This window comes from Podarcis tiliguerta (genome assembly GCF_965153285.1).
Source record: "Podarcis tiliguerta genome assembly, chromosome: 12".
NCBI lineage: Eukaryota > Metazoa > Chordata > Lepidosauria > Squamata > Lacertidae > Podarcis > Podarcis tiliguerta.
The window spans coordinates 34307684-34322899 of record NC_139545.1 but is presented as its reverse complement, the minus strand read 5'-3'; the positions used below and the strand labels follow the sequence as shown (position 1 = coordinate 34322899).

General features: G+C 43.0%; 1 protein-coding gene and 1 long non-coding RNA gene across 10 annotated transcripts in view; one reads left to right on the top strand and one right to left on the bottom strand.

Moving 5' to 3' along the window:
* LOC310660774 overlaps positions 1–2683 on the bottom strand; it is a 176315-nt gene extending 173632 nt beyond the window's left edge. Inside the window, exon 1 of the long non-coding RNA XR_014503632.1 lies at positions 907–2683. This is a non-coding gene — a long non-coding RNA (uncharacterized lncRNA). The remainder of the gene's footprint in view (positions 1–906) is intronic.
* On the top strand, positions 6–14766 carry STEAP1 (STEAP family member 1). Of its 9 annotated transcripts, none has more exons than XM_083405828.1 (6): positions 3809–4150; positions 6829–6973; positions 7211–7317; positions 8934–9440; positions 11003–11167; positions 12860–14766. In XM_083405828.1, the coding sequence occupies exons 3-6, from the start codon at positions 7255–7257 to the stop codon at positions 13115–13117; spliced, it is 993 nt and encodes a 330-aa protein (XP_083261954.1). In that variant the 5' UTR covers positions 3809–4150; positions 6829–6973; positions 7211–7254; the 3' UTR covers positions 13118–14766. The 9 variants fall into 9 exon arrangements, with proteins under 9 accessions (XP_083261956.1, XP_083261951.1, XP_083261959.1 ...); XM_083405827.1 differs by having other exon boundaries at positions 6761–6973; XM_083405830.1 differs by lacking the exons at positions 3809–4150; positions 6829–6973 and adding an exon at positions 6–24.
* Positions 14767–15216: the final 450 nt, after the last annotated feature.

The window sequence follows — 15216 nt, the reverse complement described above, 5'->3', positions numbered from 1 at the left end:
GCCTTAGTCCATTACCATACTGAGGTAGCTTGTTTTACATTTTTAACTTGTTTACTTATTATATATTATCTTCCAGTTAATTTTTAAAAGATTTATTGAAGTCCACCCCCCTTTTCATACTATGTACAAGTCGTATGCAATCCCTTTGATTTCTCTGTGCTTTAATATATAAGACACTTCTCCATCAGCATTCAAAAGTCATGAAATTATTGCAACTTGCAGCATTGGCAGATAAGATGTGACAGCTAGGATATGCAGGGAGAAACACGTTATTAACCCCTCTTCCTGCCCCATCCCCATTTACAGCAAAAGTGGAATAACAAGGCTGTAAATCAGTGCTGAGCATAACAAAGGAAAGGAAAAGGAAATAAACATAAATCAAAATAAATACAGACCCACATACATCTATAATATATATTCTAGACCCCACAGTATCAGTTTTAAACATCTGAGATAAAGATGGAAGATGTATGGGAGAGAGGGAAGCACTTCAGATTTGACAGGGCCATTAATTTGTTTGTAGCTATAGGAAGCCCTTGTAACAAAAATCCACACCCACCCACTCTGAAAAACTCCATATTTCTGCCCAAATAATTCTCAATCCCTACGTTTCTGTACTAGCCCTCACACAGACAGAATGATGTGTTTCTTATCACACAGAGTGTCTCAGAGGGAAGAAAGAAGCCTCTTACACCTTTTAAAGTCCTAAAACCTCCTGCCAAAAATAAAAGTGATGTTTACAACTTCTCTGACAAGGAACCAAAGGTTTTTAAGTGTTATACGTCTCATCTTCCTCCATACACCCTTTTAGTGCTTTTGCTTAGAGAACTCTTCACCGCCTATCTCCATTTAAAGAATGAGGTACGATGCTATTTTTTTTCTAGAAAAAGAGGTGCCAGAACTCACCATGAACGCCTTCCTTGTTCTCTTATAACCTGAGTGGTGCCGGTACTCAGTTCCAGGGATTTCCGGCTGGAAAAAAGCCCTGGGTACACATTGCTTCGAATCCACATTATAAAGTCCCATGTTGATGCACCTATAGATTGGTAAAATGAGCTGCATGGACATCACAGGGTAAAGTCTAGATGGCAGTCTGGTTAGTAGACTTTGGGACTATATTTTCTTGCTCACGAGAGACCATATTTTCAAGCGTCCTCAGCTTCAAAGCTAGGCACAATCTAAGAGGGTGGTAGTGGCCAGTATTACAGAGGCTTGGCTCCCCTAAGCGCATGGCCTGTTCATTACATCTTTCCAGATGCTTTCAAATTTGCCAGCAGTTTTCCCCTTCTGTGCAAAGATGGTTTGCCTGCGCACCATTCCACTCTGAGCATTTCTTCATCCAGGTGACTGAATTCAGTAAGACGTACTCCCCAAGTAAGCTTGCACAAGGATTTCAGTTTTGTTGCCTTTTAATTGTTTTATCAGAATAATCTGTCTAATACACAGTGGATGGAGTGGCGAGCTGACCCAATATACACCTGAGGCAGGGGTCACCAACACAGTGCCTTTGGTGCGCCACAAAAGATCTCAGGAAATGTCCCCTCAAAAATCCACAAGAGCCCGTTCTTCCTGATCAGTTCCTGTTTGCACTGGCTCAGCCTCTTCCACATTGAACACACATCCTTAAACATGCCCACATTTCATTGGTTTGGACACCAACCCTTCCTTCTGATTACAGGCATAAACGGCTGCTCTCTGTGAATGCAGCGGTGGCTGATTTGGCTTCTTTCCATTTATGATGTGGGGGTGAGTGGGGCACACCAGGACCCTTTTGTGTTCCAGTCGACTTTTTCAATCCTTGTAGTTGTGGCGGCCATTTTGTGCTGTGCCACACCTCACAGCCACCTTTTTGTGACGAGACCATTGCAGTTTGCCACTGGTTTAAAATAGATTGGCGACCCTGAGGACAAACTGACATGCGATCCAAAACACAAGAGGGGGCAACTCCTTTTAAGGTGCCTTGTGGCACCTTAAAGATTAATGGCTTTACTTCACTCACAGGTTTGTGGGTTAGAGCCTCTTCTCTCTCTCTGAATTCAGTTGCTTCAGCAAATATGATTCCCTGGCCAGTCTTCATTTTTCTTGTATTGAGGTGGAGATGTATTTTATTCATATTTTGAACTGCCCTTTGACTAAGCTCCACCAACAGACAAACAAGTATCAACTCACTATATTTATCTACACGCAACTAGAAAGTCTCAAATTCTTTTAAGTCTTCAAACGCAAAAGAACAACAACAAACAACAACACTTGATCAAGCAAGATAGGCATTAATTTTGTTGTGGAAAATTTTGTCACCCTGGCTCCCTGCAAGGATGACTAGTAGATAAATAACCCAATCTGCTTATTTTTATTTTTCAAAGTAATGCTAAGTCAGCAGGTTGTGGCACAGATGGTTGGAAGAGCAGAAGGACGGAGTCATCTTTCTCCACAGAATTACCCATTCTTTCCAACTTCCACAACAGGCCTAGTAAACAGGAAGTCTGGGATAGTTCAGCTGATAGAGCATGAGACTCTTAATCGCCGGGTTGTGGGCTTGAGCCCCATATTGGGCAAAAGATTCCTGCATTGCAGAGGGTTAGACTAGATGACCCTCGTGGTCCCTTCCAACTCTACAGTTCTATGATTCGTTGCTCCACAATGCCCCATTGCTGCTGTGGGCATCACCCTCCCTTTGGCCATGCCTTTATTGTATTGGTTTTTCTTTTTTCAGCCCCATGTGGACTTTCTGGGGTGATTGGGGAAGAGTTCTGATTCTATAGTGTTCTAGCTCACTATTTGGGTCCACAAGACTTAAGTCTTCATTGTTGTTTCCTGGAAGTTTTGCCTCTTTTCAGAGTTGGTGTTTGTTTTTATTTTCATTCTGCAAACCTCACAAGTAGGTATTTCCCTTGTGTTTATTTGTTGGCTTCATTCTTCAAGGAGCTAGTGGTGGAATACATGGCTCTCCCCATTTCATTTAATCCCCACAACAACCCTGTAAGGTAGGGTATATTGAGGCAGTGGCTGGCCCAAAGTCAGCCAGTGAGCTTCACAGCCCAGTGAGGAGTTGAAACCTAGTCTCCCAGGTCTAACTACTACACCACACTGGCTCTTGTTCCTCAGAGGCCCTGCTTTGCTGGCCCTGTTTCTCACCATCTGGGGTCTCACACACCCCGTGTGTGTGTGTGTGTGTGTGGTGTGAACACTCCCCATGCTCCTCCTGTGGCTGGAAAATGGTTAGTTCAACCTCTGGTTTGCTAGCAAAACTAAATTACTGTGTCACAAATGATGCATGTCTAAAAAGCATGTCACCATGAAAAGTTTGGTGTACATGGTTTCCCCACAGAATCCTAGGAATTGTAGTTTGCCCCTCACTAAACTACAATTCCCAGCAGCCTTAAAGTACAGTTCCCAAGATACTGTGGGAGTAAACCATAACTGTGTGCTGTGCTGGTAATCCGCTGTGTGGTGATCCTATATGCTGACTAGTCTAGGAAAGTGTAGGCTACAAACATGTGTCCATATTGTGAAGCTGGAAGGGACCATATGGATCAACAAGGGTTCTAGTCCAACCCCCTGGAATGCAGGATTTTTTTGCCCAAGGTGGGGCTTGAAAACCACGACCCTGCGATTAGTACAGACTTCTTGCGGCTACGTGCAGCATGACGCGCGACAGCAGCAGCGCGATCCTATGAGTAACTACCTAGAAATAAACCCATTCTGCTGCATGGGACTCACTCCCAGCAAAATGAGCAAATGCGACTGCAGCCTAAAGTCTGTTCATACAGTAGGACGGGGGGCGGGTTGCAAGTGCTTGGAGTCGTGTGCCGGGGCGGGGCTTACGGACACTTGGCCGCCAAATGCAGACGGCGCGGACGCTGACATCTTTACGCCAAGCGCAACAGTTTACAAGACCGATTCTCCCCCCTCCCCCTTTAAGCAAACAACACAACTTTGGCCGGCGACTCCCTGCAAGATCCGCCGGCTCCTGAGGCGAAGGAAAGGCGGAGCCGACCAAGCAGGGAGAGATGCCGAAGGCGGGGCTGCCAAGGGCGGGGTAGGCGGCTGCATGTCGAGCGGGCTCCGCAGAGGAGCCGCTAGTCTGGGTCTCTCCGCGTGCTAGTTCGGGATCGCGTCGCCCCGGGCCCCGAGACGGAGAAAAGTTGTTGTAAGTAGCGCCGAGAAGTCCCCGAGCTTTCGGAACAACTCCTCCTTCTCCGGGGGAGGGCGGGATGTCAGCGGGAGGCGGGCCGGCTAGCCAAATATTTGCGGAGCCCGGGAAGGCGCCGTGAGATTCCGAGCCCCTCTCTCCGGACAGCGAGCTCCGCTTTCCAAGCGCGGCCGGCTCTCGCCTCCTCCAGCAGCCTTCCCTTCTTTTCCGCTCGTTTCCCCGCCACCCCGCGGTGCAAACGAGATTTCATTAATGCCTTAATAAATAAACGAAACCGTGACGGCAACAAGGGGCGATAGGTGGGCAGTGACGGGCTTCTTCTGTACGTCATAAGGTACAGCATATCCTCGAAAGGGGGTTGGGGGAGAGGTGTTTGCTTTTGTACACGTCTACGAGAAGCACGCGCCTCCTGGCCAAAACTTTATTGGGTTCAGCTTTGCAGGGCAGGCTTTAAATCACAGCGGCTTCTACAGGGTTTGCCAAGAAAGCAAAAGTAATTGTGCTCAACGGGACCTGCCACGAAACGTCATGGTTCGGAGTGAGTGAGTGAGTGAATGAATGAATGACTCTTTATTTGCGTCAGCTATCGGCCATAGCAATAAAACAACAATACGATATACAAAGAATAGAAATAAAAAGTCAATTATATAAAATACATTTTAGAGTTTTGAATCAATAGTCAAATAGTGGATCTTATTCTGATTGCCCCAGCTAAAAACCTTGGTGGTTTGGAGTGCTTTTGATCAGGGTGCCAGCCAACTAGCTATATACCCTTTTCGAGGACACTCCATTCCAGCCCATCTTTGTCATGATTTCTGCTCCCAGCTCCCAACAGACGCTCAGATGTTCTCTAGCCACTGAACACAAAAAATCCTCAACAACTGTTTTGGTTACCCCCACTTCTTAAAAGCACCCCCATTTATTGCAACCCTTGGGGTGTCTCGAAGTCTACCACGGTGTACCTCCATTTTGTGCTTGGGTGTGTCTTTCCGACTACATAAGAATCAGTGCTTGGAGCTTGCTATGAGCACATAGAAGAGAAGAAGAGTTTGGATTTGATATCTCGCTTTATCACTACCCAAAGGAGTCTCAAAGCGGCTAACATTTTCCTTTCCCTTCCTCCCCCACAACAAACACTCTGGGGCTGAGAGACTTCAGAGAAGCGTGACTAGCCCAAGGTCACCCAGCAGCTGCATGTGGAGGAGCGGAGACACGAACCAGGTTCCCCAGATTATGAGTCTACCACTCTTAACCACTACACCACACTGGCTCTCCACATAGATATTTATGTTACAACATCACTCTTGGCATATGAGCAAAGCCAGGCTTATTGCTAGACAAGTCTTGGTGGTTGCCTAGAGCAGTCCTTTTGCTGCATCAGCAGGAGGAGAGGAGGGAATAGCTTCTACTGTTGAGGAATAGTAGAGAGGAAGGCAACAGCCAAGGGGCGAGAGGAGATACAGTTAAAGGCAGCATGAGAAAAAGCATATTGGACAATAGTATGTCTGCTGCTTGTTGAATAGTGGGGATGGACAGACTTCCTTTGGCAGGGCATTCCCATGTCTTGTGGCACCATTGCCCCAAAGGCCTTGTGTAACATGCTCGCCTGCAGTACTTCAAATAACCATGGTACATAGAGCAGGGCACCTATAGACAGTCTGGACTTTTGGACAGACTTGTACAGGTAGATGCAGTTCTTAAGATACTCTGGTCCTGGGCCATAAGGCAGGGGCAGAGGATCCTCCCCCCCCCCACCTGGCAGGAGCCATGGTGGGAAAGGTTAGAGGGGAAAGTAGGCATGGCCAAAGGCAAATATGGGCAGGGTAGATGATATACCATAGCTTGGAAAAGGTAAGAATCTCATTTGGGAAAGTCAGAGGTTTCTAGCCCTGTACATGTTCACTTCCTGATCAAGGGTGCTGGGGCAGAGGCGGAGCTAGCTGCTCCGGCACCCGCACCCAGAGGGCGCCGTCCACGCAGCGAACATCCCTGGTGGGGGCGGCACTGCAATGTCAACCCCCTCTCAGGGATGACACCCCGGGGGTGCACCCCCCTTCCTCTGCCACTGTCCCGGGGCTGTGTAAAACAACTGTGACACCAAGGAAGTGTGCTTTAACCTCACTGCAGATTCTTGTTTTGGTCATTTTCTATAGTGAACAGAGTTTCTTTAATTGCTTTACTCAACAGCCTTAAACAGCTACCAAGAGAGTTTTTGAAACTGAATTTATCCCTAGCAACATTTTTTTGCCTGTTAACATCTGCGGAGAGTGAGGCAAGATCATGATGTCGACACTTCTGTAAAGTGTCTGGTACACCAGCCTGAAGATACCGCTTGCTTAAGCTGTCTGGGTTTGTTTTACAAAACATAGACCCTGGCATCATGCCTCTTGGTCTTTTATGATAGCTGTAATCTGGGATACACAGAAATCTGTCTCCCCCCCCCCCTTTTTTTTTTTTAATCATGCCCATGTGAGGAAGATAGGCCAAGACTAGCAGATACCTTCGAGTGGAGATTCTATTTCATTCCTTTGTTTCTCTTGTCACCTTGGTAAAGTCTGCTCCCTTCAAGTACAATAGGAGCGAGAAATGTTTTCTTTTATTTTCAAGCCTTTATTCTCTCTTCTGGAGTTGTGGGAAAATAAGAGGATTCCATCAGCTCATGCTCATTTGTTTAGCCCTGCCATATGTGATTCATGCAGAAAATTAAACCCAAGGAGAACAATAAGAAGTAGATTGAAGATGTTAAGAACCCTACAGCTTTTGGAGCCGCAGTTTGGGTGTTTGTGAAGGGGGCTGTTCATGAAACAGCTTAAAGATCATGTGAGTCATTGTTGTGTCTCAAAAATACTTGTGTAGAATTCAGATCATTTCACTTATAAAACTTGTGTACTTTTAATTCTCAGAATTGTGTGACAAGACAAAATCTATAAAAGTCCCCAGGTTCATCAAGGCTAACTCAAGACGGTGCATTTGATTGCTTATGTGTATTTCTAAAGTACCAACTGCATATGCATAGCATGATACAAATAAATGGACCATGTGAAAATTGTCTTGCAGAGATCCTCTTGCCTTAGAGCGCAGGACAGTCATTGGTCAAGAGCATGGAACAGAATGAAGATCAGAAAATGAATCCTGAAAGAACTTGGGAGAATTTCAACAATTTGGTAATCTGTGTGTGTGTGTGTTTGTATATTTATGTTATACATGCTAGGTTGGCCTTAGGCAAGGGGACATAATGATCCACTTAATCCTTCTGGTGCTCTGGCCTGCCAGATTCAAAGAGCTTCTACTCCCCAGGCTCTTTATCTGCAGCCTCCCCAGAAAATAAAATCTATGGGAAAATATTTCAGGCCCTTGCAAATAGTGCAACTTTATTTACAGACCATAAGCAGTGTAGGGTTATCAGGACAACCACAGCAAAACAAAATGAGACATGGAGACAAATGGTAACCTTTTTAAAATGGAAGCATAACAGCGCAATCCAAATCATGCCTACTCAAAAGTAAATCCTGTGAAATTTAAAGGGTTACGATTGCAGCCTCAATCAGTAAACAATTAAAATTGCTAAAATTAAAATTGCTGTAAATTTCGACTCAAAACGTGATATTTAATAATTGCGATCTAGTTTTGATGACTACAGCAAGGAACTTGGCTATATCTTCTGTTAACTTAGGGTTGGAATCTGACCTTACTTGTCATTCATCTGAATTTCCCAAGTGTAGGGAAAGTGCTAGGAAAATGAAATGGGGACATATAGTCATATAAGCTTCAACAGAACAGCTTTAGCAAGGACAAACACTAAGGTACCAAGGCAGCCCAGTAAATTGCCCTTCCTAATGCTGAGTAGTTGGTAATGTGTAAACAACATTTCACATGACTCTAAACTGTAATAGAATTGTCAGAAGCTCTACTCTCAACATTTATATATATATATCTAGAGAGAGAGAGATCTTCTTGTCCCTCGGTGTGTGTATGCCACGCTTTGCAACTGAATTTCCCACTTGGTGTACCTCATGAACTGTGTTCTAGCAACAGAGGTTTATGCCATAATCAAATTTGCTAGCCTTTAGGGTGCCCCAAGGCTCTCTCCTTCGTTTTTGCTAGGGCAAGCTAACATGGCTGCTGCTTTGAAAATTGGTAATGGAAAGAACTATCTCTATCATCATGTAAAAGAGCGAATTTGAGCAGGCACAGCTTTTTCTCATGATTTCATTTATACCTTGACGGAAGCAGCACCTGCTGTGAAACACATCCCGGTATGGAAGTCCTGCCTGTATAGATACAGCAACCCTACTCCTCTCTTTTTGCTGATATGTCCACCTCCAAACCACAGATCAAGGGATCTGCAATGGTCCAGGAGATGAAAACGGCATTACTGTGCCTTTTTGTATTTCTCACAAGAATAAATGGGTTGTAAAGACTAGAGATTACATTCCATTCCCATTTACATGTTTTGAATTGCATTTCCTTCCCACCCCTTCACAAAGGGTTGATGAAGAAATGTAATCTGTGGAGGTGGCTCCCTTCTGGGAATAAATCTTGGTGCCTAAAAATCATCAGTGAAAACCATGACTGCAATGGAACCAACCTTAAGTTGCTTCAGTTCATTATTGATATTTTAGTTACATTTTGCATCCTAAAACCTCGTGCACAATTAGAACAGTTTCAGATAAGAGTATATATGAGTCCACAAAGGTCAGCAATGCAAGGAATCTACCAATACGGATAAAGTACTCTTAAATACCTCTTAGGTTTATGTATCGTATTTTCTCCTTTTCAGGTGATGGATTTACAAGTGGTTGGCACACCAGATGCTCTCCCCCATGTTCATAAAAGAATCTGTATTGATGAGTTTGACTGTCCTCCCAGTAAGCACTGTGAACACGACCTTTTCCCTAAATGGCATTTGCCGGTGAAGACAGCATTGGTACTGTCCTTGTTAACCTTTATCTACACTTTCCTAAGGGACGTCATCCACCCCCTTGTAACTAATCAAGGAAATGCATTTTATAAAATCCCAATCCTGGTCATAAACAAAGTCTTACCAGTGGTTTCGATTACCCTGCTGGCTTTGGTTTATTTACCAGGAGTACTGGCTGCAGGTTTCCAGTTCCACTATGGAACCAAGTATAGACGTTTTCCACAATGGTTGGACAGATGGATGCTATCGAGGAAACAGTTTGGACTTCTTAGCTTCTTCTTTGCCTCGTTACATGCCTGCTATAGCTTGTGCTATCCAATGAGGAGATCCTACAGATACAAACTCTTGAACTGGGCATATCAACAGGTACGCCATTTTGTTTTGTCATACTGCCATTAAATCGGTTTAAGCTGATGGTGTGCTGGCATCTGGAATGCTGTGTGGGTCTCCCAGTCCTATAATGAATATGTTATACAAAAGTGTAACAGACTGCAATCCTATACAGAATTGAGTCCCCTTGAATTCAATGGGGATTAATCCTAGGTAAGTGGGTATAGGATTGCACCTTTAAATGATTAGAAATTGTGAGTTGGAAACACCAAGGTGAGGGCTGACATAGTTAAAGTTTATAAACTTACAAATAAAGCAGAGAGAACAAATACAAAGATTAATATCCCAAAACATTTGTACCCAGGTTCATTCAATGGAACTAATTATCAGATGGTCCAGAAGAAGAAGAAAGACAATTCCCCACAGCCTGAATAATGTCTGGAAATCATTAACACAGGATGTTTTGATAGCTACTGCTTACCTGACTTTTTATTTTAAGTCCTCATTATTATTATTTATTAAAATCACAGATCTCTGATTTATCCATGTCTATAGCCAAAAGTAATAAAATGGTAGGGATATCCAATGTGGTGCTTTCCAGATGTTGGCTCCTTAATTCCCTTTAGCCCCAGCCTGCATGGTCAGGGATTGGGAGAGCTGCAGTCTGACAACATCTGTAGAGCGCTGCGTTGGCTTCTCCTCGTATAAATTATGCCTTCCAGAGAATTTTGGCAGATGCAGTTGTCAAGGTGAGAAAACCTGCGCCTGCTGTTGAAAGTTTCCAGATTCCAGACCTCCTTTGCACCTCAACACCTTATATCTAACTGTAAATACTGAAAGCACGGCAGCTCATTTCTGTATATAGGCCAATTATGCAGGTTATTTGAAAACATCTAGACTCATTGGCTGCTCTGGCAGAGTGAAAAAAACTTGCAAGTAAGCCTACTGATTAGCTGCTTAAAATACTGCTTCTTGGCGTTGCTTACCTCTTGCTACAGTTTGCCAAAGGTTGTGTTTAGCTTTTAGATGGAATTCTGTTTGTCAGCAAATAATGCAGTCCTGCTGGGAAAAACAAGTTAAAAAGGAATTGGAACAAGTCTCCTTGGGGGTCAAAACTTTGCTGAAGTAAATACTTCTCCATCTAATTGACTTTCCTATGGTTAAGGCTGATGGCACTTCTTGGGGGGACATCAGTATAAACAATGCTGCAGTTAAAGATCTGAAATGGGACCATGCTCTAATTTGTAGCATGCACAGGTGAACAGAAAATATCAACAGAATCCCAGCGTATCCTGTTTTGTGCAGCATTTTAGTTAGCTGACAATGATCTGTACAAGATACAGGCTGGTTCACACACCTGGATACTTTCATCCCATCCGTGAAATGCATACAGGCTTGGATGGGGAAACTTTACTGCCAACTGGGGTATTTTTATTTATTTTTTAATCCCACTGTTATTCCCATGATAGCTGCAATTGCAAAAATTTTTTTTGCAAATCTCTATACAGTTTGGTTCTTACTGGGGTTTCACCATGGAATCTTAAGTGTACTTGTGTTGTCATTCTAACACTTCTTAATGTGTAGTGTTCTGTCCACAGGTGAAGCAGAAAAAGGAAGATGCCTGGATTGAACACGATGTCTGGAGAATGGAGATTTATGTGTCTCTAGGAATTTTGGGGCTTGCTCTGCTGGCTGTATTGGCAGTAACGTCAATTCCATCTGTCAGCCACTCGCTGACCTGGAGAGAGTTTCATTATATCCAGGTACACATAAACAAAGCGGCATAGATTGTTCATGGCTCAGTGGCAGAACACATACTCTTTGTGATAGATTTGAAGTTCACTCTCTGGTATTGCCAATTGAGAAGATCTGAAAAACTGAGGGGAAACACTCCCCCCCCCCTTTCTGTAATCCGACACTGGACATTTACAAATAGCTGCTGATGCGATCATATTCCCATACCACCAGATGGAAATTGATTAGAGCCAAAGATGGATCCTTGCATAAAAGAGTTTGTGTGACCAGATATTGCTGGACTACTACCCTCATCATCCCTGGCCATTGGCCATGTTGAATAGGGCTGATGGGTGTTGGGGATTCAACAATATCTGGAGTGCCACAGATTCTTGCCCATGCGGCATGTGGAGCCTTCTCCATATGTAAATCAGCTTGTAAAGATGCACTTCAATCTGTTGGTTGATGCAGCAAACTGGGACACTTGCAAGTAATTTCCCTGCTCCCGTTTTGTATATGCAAAGAGCAGTGCTGAACCCACCAGGGCCAGTAGAAGGAAATTTGGCACAGCTTGCATTGGAAACAAAGGAAGAGCTAGTCAAGATACAGACCAAAGATCTCAACTCTTCCGCTATAGAATGCGGGTGGCACGAATCTCTTATCTATTAAATTTAGGCACCACGCAAAAGATTTCCCCCATAGCCAGGCCTTTTAGAAGTGGGTGGAATGTTTTTTATGTATTTCTTTTTCCTCTTTATTTTTATGTATCTATAGAGGAGTGTTGTCTGTCTGTTCGTTTGTAAGTCGCTTTGAGTTGCCCTGGACAAGATAAAGCAACTAACAAATTGAAATAATAATAATAATCACTCTACCAGATTTCAAGTCGGCTGTGGTAGAGTTCCATTTGTCTTATGCAGACCTAAGTCTTAGAACATGGGTAGGCAAACTAAGGCCCGGGGGCCAGATCCGGTCCAGTCGCCTTCTAAATCCGCCCCACGGACAGTCCGGGAATCAGCGTGTTTTTACATGAGTAGAATGTGTCCTTTTATTTAAAATGCATCTCTGGGTTATTTGTGGGGCATAGGAATTAGTTCATTATTTTTTTCAAAATATAGTGCGGCCCCCCACAAGGCCTGAGAGACAGTGGACCAGCCCCCTGCTGAAAAGGTTTGCTGACCCCTGTCTTAGAAGCTCAGTGTTCTAAGCACATGATGCAACCACCTTGCTGAAGCTAAGCAGGTTTGCTCCTGGTCAGATTCTGGATGGGTGACTGCCTGGAAACCACATGTTTGTCTCCTTGCGTTCCGTGAGCAAAGAAAGGGGGGGATATAAATATATGGTAGATAATGTTTTGGCATAGGACTGAATATGCAGCAAAGACAACAAGGAGCATTCTTCAACAATTGCACAGAATCTTAATTAAGCATTCGGTGTTTTAAAATAACAAGGGTTGTCGCCTTTTGAACTAATTCTTGTGCTGTAACAACTGCTTTTATCTGCAGCAATCGGCAGATGACATTTATCTCCATGCCTGCATATTATGTGCATGGAAAGCTGTTGATCAATGCACACAGGCAGATGCCCCTCACCTGTCTGATGAAAACCCTGAATATGCAGCAGTGTGTATTATAGTTTGTTTTAATTTCCTTTCATTTTTAAAGGTTAACCTATTGTTTTCTTTCTTTCTTTCTTTCTTTCTTTCTTTCTTTCTTTCTTTCTAGAGCAAGATGGGACATTTAGCTTTGCTGCTTTGCACCATTCATGCATTAGTGTTTGCATGGAACAAGTGGATTGACATAGGCCAGTTTATATGGTATACTCCCCCTACTTTTATGATGGCAGTCATTCTTCCAGTTGTGGTTCTGACTTGTAAAGGTATCCTGCTTTTGCCATGCCTAAGGAAGAGACTAGAGAAGATCAGATCTGGCTATGATGCTAATGCTCTGGCAAGTAATACACAGATAACTTCCAGACTGTAGATTTTAAATGTGCATGTACTTTGCTGGCAATATTCAGGTGTTGTTGTTTTTTAAAGACCATAAGGAAACGGTCATCTTTATTTTTACATAGAGTAATCTGCACTGAGTTCAGTGAGGCTTACTTCTGGGTTGCATCGGTTAAAAGTGTTTTGGTTGGTTTTTTTCTACCGATGGACTTTAAAATATCTTACTTCACTATAGATAGTTTTCTGAAAATTTGCTTAACATTACAAGTTTACGTGAGCTTAGGCTAAAGTATGCATGTGGAAATTAAAATCTCAGGTGCCCCATATGTGAGCTTCACTTTAAAAATACCGAAGATTTTTCAATACAAGTACAGCAATGACAACCTTCTCTTCAGGGAAACTGTGGAATAATAACACAACTGTTATCACAACAGTGTTTATATTCACATCAAATCTTTTTTTAAAAATGCAATACAAAAAATAATGCATAACACTTTAAAATGCAAACACAGAGCTGCCTTGTCGGAAACAGCTTCTCAATTCATTTCAGTGGCTGGAGTAGATCAGTATGTACATGCTTTTGTGCCCAGAGATCATATCTTTATTATTAACCTAATGAGCTCTCCTGTGCTTAACGAGATCCAAATGCATATCTAGATCATGGGATGCACCCAGATTACTTAATAATTTAAACACCACAGTGCCTTTGTAGCAAACCAAGCTCAGCCTTAAGAACATAAGAAGGCCTTGCTGGGTTTAGACCAGGATCCATGCAGTCTTGCATACTGCTCTGCAACATGCAGGATAACCTTCTTCGCCAGCATCTGGTCTTAAGGGTATATTGCTTCAATCTAAGGAGAGTTGTGTTTAGCTATCATTTCTGACAGCTGATGAAAGAGGGTTCCATAGATTTTTAGAATCTGTCTTTTAAATTCACCTGAGCTCCTTGCAATCACCACGTTTTTGTGCCAGTAAATTCAATAAGTTAAATACTAGGGGCTGGATACTGGGCTTCTTCCATTCACAGGAAGGATTCCTATGCAGTGGAAATTCCTGTTGTTAGAAGAGGGGCCATTTTTGCTGTTTTTCTGCTGCAGTCTCCTGCATCACTTCCCTTGCTGTTTCAGGAGGTTCCTAACCCTCTGAAGCAGCTTTTTTCAGGCTGATGGTGAAGGAGGATTTGGCAGAAATTCCTCTTCCACTGGCAAGAGAATTCCTTGAATTGGACCCCACTCATGGGAAGGCTGATTCCCACCCATGTCCTTTTTTTGGTCCTGGACTTCTGCAACTCAACTTTCTTGGGTGAATGCAGATTACAGTGTTGAGAGAGAGCTGATTAACCACATAAGTTGTTTTATTTCACTTCTATAAAAACTAATATGTGTATTAAAGAGTATTTGACATGGATTGGTCTGGAATATGTTTTGCAATTTGATTTTTTTAGAAGACATTTTTCCATAGTGAGGTGGGGATTGAGCCCTTCGCCAACAGTAATTTGGATTCCAAAGAATTGTTTCATTTTGAGACTCTTGCCTCTATTCTGCATTTCTTAAAATTATGTTGAAAATTGAGTACTGTAAATAAGAATTCAGCTATACTTGTAGAAAATGTGTGTTTTTTTTCACATTTACTGTATTTAAAACAATAAAACTTCTATACTCCAGCAGTTTTATATAAAACAAAGATTTGTCTGTCTTTTTAGATTTTTTTTAATTGGCAGAGACCAATAAATAGTTAATTGAAGACAGTGAGTCAGTAACTGTTAAACAAGATAAATTTAGCGTAGTAGACTTTCACATATAGAAGTGATGAGAAGCACACTTTCATGAAAGATACACAATTCAGCCAGTGCTATGGAATTAACCCTGAGATGAGTTCTCTCATCCAGTCAGATCAAGCAAAAAGAAAGAACCTTTGTCACATTGTGGGTTGTGTCCAATAGTCTTCACCCACCAATGCAAGTCCATTTGATCCAATGAAGGCTTCCATTAGCAGACTGGGGAGCGAGACTATTTTAAATTATTTCCCTCTGCAGTCCTCCAAACAGTCTCTGGAATGTTGAGCTACCCATTGACGCAGCAAGAAAGGTGCCTTGAGCGAATCCTCTCTATTCTGCTGATGAAAGGTCCTCTG

What these genes read in the sequence shown, in the direction of transcription:
- STEAP1 (XM_083405830.1), top strand. Translation starts at nt 7,255, where the DNA reads ATGGAACAGAATGAAGATCAGAAAATGAATCCTGAAAGAACTTGGGAG. An exon ending in TGAACTGGGCATATCAACAG is followed by an intron (nt 9,441 to 11,002) that starts GTACGCCATTTT and finishes TTCTGTCCACAG; the next exon opens with GTGAAGCAGAAAAAGGAAGA. An exon ending in GAGAGTTTCATTATATCCAG is followed by an intron (nt 11,168 to 12,859) that starts GTACACATAAAC and finishes CTTTCTTTCTAG; the next exon opens with AGCAAGATGGGACATTTAGC.